Source organism: Corvus brachyrhynchos, unplaced genomic scaffold, assembly GCF_000691975.1.
Source record: "Corvus brachyrhynchos isolate BGI_N302 unplaced genomic scaffold, ASM69197v1 scaffold96, whole genome shotgun sequence".
Classification (NCBI taxonomy): Eukaryota; Metazoa; Chordata; class Aves; order Passeriformes; family Corvidae; genus Corvus; species Corvus brachyrhynchos.
The window spans coordinates 152,599-156,276 of NW_008238370.1; the positions used below are offsets into that span (position 1 = coordinate 152,599).

At 65.2% G+C, this 3,678-nt stretch overlaps 2 protein-coding genes across 2 annotated transcripts in view; one reads left to right on the forward strand and one right to left on the reverse strand.

The window, feature by feature from the left end:
• PSMC5 (proteasome 26S subunit, ATPase 5) overlaps positions 1-3,513 on the forward strand; it is a 14,295-nt gene extending 10,782 nt beyond the window's left edge. Inside the window, exons 3-13 of the mRNA XM_008635247.2 lie at positions 83-154; positions 644-713; positions 906-1,003; positions 1,172-1,228; positions 1,299-1,529; positions 1,609-1,735; positions 1,816-2,006; positions 2,085-2,183; positions 2,280-2,390; positions 2,464-2,550; positions 2,819-3,513. Of these exons, the coding sequence (XP_008633469.2) occupies positions 83-154; positions 644-713; positions 906-1,003; positions 1,172-1,228; positions 1,299-1,529; positions 1,609-1,735; positions 1,816-2,006; positions 2,085-2,183; positions 2,280-2,390; positions 2,464-2,550; positions 2,819-2,872 (1,197 nt within the window). The 3' untranslated portion in view covers positions 2,873-3,513. The remainder of the gene's footprint in view (positions 1-82; positions 155-643; positions 714-905; positions 1,004-1,171; positions 1,229-1,298; positions 1,530-1,608; positions 1,736-1,815; positions 2,007-2,084; positions 2,184-2,279; positions 2,391-2,463; positions 2,551-2,818) is intronic.
• SMARCD2 (SWI/SNF related, matrix associated, actin dependent regulator of chromatin, subfamily d, member 2) overlaps positions 3,324-3,678 on the reverse strand; it is a 12,706-nt gene continuing 12,351 nt past the window's right edge. The window contains exon 11 of the mRNA XM_017736293.1: positions 3,324-3,333. Coding sequence (XP_017591782.1) covers positions 3,324-3,333 — 10 coding nt within the window. The remainder of the gene's footprint in view (positions 3,334-3,678) is intronic.

Sequence of the window (3,678 nt, forward strand, 5' to 3'; positions counted from 1 at the left end):
CGGGGGACAGAGGATGGGAGGGTCGGGGCTGCTGATGGGCGAGTTGGGGCTCTGCGGGGGGTGCTGAGCTGCGTTGTTGCAGATGGAGATGGACGATGGCAAGGGCGGCTCGGGGCTCCGGCAGTATTACCTGTCCAAGATCGAGGAGCTGCAGGTGAGCTGCGCTGCACGGCACCGAGGCACCGAGGCACGGCACTCACAGCCCGCGGGGCGCGGCCCTGTCCCTGAGCTGTCCCAGGGGTGTCGGCGGGCAGGAGCTGGGGCTGTGCTCGGAGCTGGGAGCGCTGCTGCCCTGCCTGAGGGGCTGTCCCCGGCCAGGTCCCTGTCCCAGTGCCAGAGGGCAGGGCTGGATGGGATATTGGGCAGGAATTGTTCCCTGGGAGGGTGGGCAGGCCCTGGCACAGGGTGCCCAGAGCAGCTGGGGCTGCCCCTGGATCCCTGGCAGTGCCCAAGGCCAGGCTGGACATTGGGGCTGGGAGCAGCCTGGGGCAGTGGGAGGTGTCCCTGCCAGGGCAGGGCTGGCACTGGGTGGGCTTTGATGTCCCTTCCAACCCAGAGCACTCCGTGGTTCTGTGCTAAAAGCCGGGGTGCTGGGTGTGGGTGAGCCCAGCACAGCCCCCTCAGCAAAGCCTTTGCCCTCCAGCTCATCGTGAATGAGAAGAGCCAGAACCTGAGGCGGCTGCAGGCGCAGAGGAACGAGCTCAACGCCAAGGGTGGGGCTTGGAGCCGCCTCTGCTCACCTGGGGCATGGGCTGGGGGTGCTGGGCTGGGCTGGGGTCTCTGGGCTGAACTTTGGGGGTCTCTGAGCTGGGGACTCTGAGCTGGGCTTTGGGGGACTCCGAGCTGGGCTTTGGGGGGCTCCATCCCCCGGGGCCCGTGCTGAGCTGTCCCGTCGCTGTCCCCAGTGCGGCTGCTGCGGGAGGAGCTGCAGCTGCTGCAGGAGCAGGGATCCTACGTGGGAGAGGTGGTGAGAGCCATGGACAAGAAGAAGGTGCTGGTCAAGGTACGAGGCCGAGCTGCCCCGAGGGTGCCAGGGCTGCGGGACCTCCCAGCGTCCCCACGGGGGATGGGCCGGCTCTGCCGGGCCTGGGGCTGCTGCCAGGCCCTGTGGGTGTCCCTCAGCAGGGAACCCCCAGGGAAACCACTCCTGGGGGTGTTGGCTCCTTTGCAGGTGCACCCAGAGGGGAAGTTCGTGGTGGACGTGGACAAGAACATCGACATCAATGACGTGAGTGGCCGGGGCTGCGGGGGGTGCCCAGGGCTGGCAGGGACACCCAGCCCCCCGTGTGTCCCCACAGGTGACCCCCAACTGCCGCGTGGCCCTGCGCAACGACAGCTACACCCTGCACAAGATCCTGCCCAACAAGGTGGACCCGCTCGTGTCCCTCATGATGGTGGAGAAGGTCCCGGACTCCACCTACGAGATGATCGGGGGCCTGGACAAGCAGATCAAGGAGATCAAGGAGGTCATCGAGCTGCCCGTGAAGCACCCGGAGCTCTTTGAGGCGCTGGGCATCGCCCAGCCCAAGGCAAGTGCCGCCCTGGGGGGGTCCCTGGGCTGTCCCCGCGCCCCCAGCCAGGCTCTGAGGTGCCACTGGGCTGTTGCAGGGGGTGCTGCTCTACGGCCCCCCCGGCACGGGGAAGACGCTGCTGGCCAGGGCCGGGGCCCATCACACCGACTGCACCTTCATCCGCGTGTCCGGCTCCGAGCTCGTGCAGAAGTTCATCGGGGAAGGTAACGGGGGCGGGGGGGTGGCTCTGGGGCACCTCGGGGCTGGGTGGCCCCGGGGCCAGGCTGAGCCCCGTGGCCCCCAGGGGCCCGCATGGTGCGGGAGCTGTTTGTGATGGCCCGGGAGCACGCGCCCTCCATCATCTTCATGGACGAGATCGACTCCATCGGCTCGTCCCGCCTGGAGGGCGGCTCGGGCGGCGACAGCGAGGTGCAGCGCACCATGCTCGAGCTCCTCAACCAGCTCGACGGCTTCGAGGCCACCAAGAACATCAAGGTAGAGGGGCCAGCCCTGCCTGGGGCCCTGGCAGCCCCACGGTGCCTGGGGTGCTGACAGCTGTGCCTCCCCGGGCAGGTGATCATGGCCACCAACAGGATCGACATCCTGGACTCGGCCCTGCTGCGCCCTGGCCGCATCGACAGGAAAATCGAGTTCCCCCCTCCCAACGAGGAGGTACCAGAGCCACCCCAGCTGGCCCTGTCCCTGCTGTCCCCACCCTGTCCCTGGGAGCCATTCTGGGGCTCCAACCCTCCCTGTGCCCTGCTCCAGGCCCGCCTGGACATCCTCAAGATCCACTCCCGGAAGATGAACCTGACCCGGGGCATCAACCTGCGGAAAATCGCGGAGCTGATGCCGGGGGCCTCGGGGGCTGAGGTGAAGGTGAGCTGGGGAGCCTGGGGACAGCGGGGCTGGCACGGGGGGCACGGCTGACGTCCCTGTGCCGTCCCCTCAGGGCGTGTGCACAGAGGCGGGGATGTACGCGCTGAGGGAGAGGAGGGTGCACGTCACACAGGAGGACTTCGAGATGGCCGTGGCCAAGGTGGGTGCCAGGGGCTCGGTGGCACCGGGGGTGACGGGGGCACAAAGTGTCCTGGGCAGTGTTTGCTGGGAGCTGCAGGGGGACAGAGGAGGGGGTTGTCACCATGTGACTGACACGGGAGGGGCTGCTGGGACAGAGCCTGGCTGGCCAGAGAGGCTGCTGAGCCCTCGCTGTGCAGGGCTAAAACGTGGCCTTGGAGGCGTTTTTGGGGTAATTAACACCCAGTTTGGGTGCTCAATGTTGGACCCGGCCCTGTCCCCTCCCCCAGGTGATGCAGAAGGACAGTGAGAAGAACATGTCCATCAAGAAGCTCTGGAAGTAACAGTGAGGCCGGGGCTGCTCCCGCTGTGCCGTCAATAAAGAGCTGCTGTGGCCAGGCCTGGGCGCTGACTGGGGACTGATTGGGGACGGGGTGGGGGCTGCAGGACACTGCACCCCCCCAGAGCTGCAGGACACAGCACACACCCCACAGAGCTGCTGCTAACTGCTTTTATTAGAAAAGATCCAAAATAGACAAAAACTGGTTACACAAGAGGCAGAGCAGGCACCCCTGAGCCCGACCCTGGGAATCTGTAAACGCCCCCCCACCTCGGGAGCCTGCAGGGGGGCCAAGGCACTTGAGCGGCGGTGGCACTGGTGGCACCGTGCCCGTGGTCCCCTCCCTCCTCCCCAGTATCTCCAGTTCCTGGTGCCCCCGCTGCCCGCAGGCTCCTGGGGCACAGCCACCCCCTCTGCCCCCCAGACCTCGTCCAGACAAGTGGTTCATGATGGAATTACATCAAACTGCGGGAGGGGGGGAAGGAATAAACTGATTGTCACAAACTGAACCCCAATCCCCGGTTCCGTGTGCCCAGAGCAGCCCTGGGAGCCCCCTCGAGCCCCTGCAGAGCCTAGTGCAGGAAGAGGAACTCAATCAATATATATTAATTAGGTCATCAAATACAAACCCACTGTACAAAACGCTGCCTTTTTCTTTTTTTTTTTTTTTTTTTTTCCTTCGTTTTTTTTTTTTTATATAAAACCTGTTCACAAAAATAGTGCAAAACGTCGGGGGAGCTGGCGTTTGGAATGACGAACTTTGGTTGAGGGCAGGGCGGGGCCTGCTGGGCTCGGCCTGGGGCTGGCAGC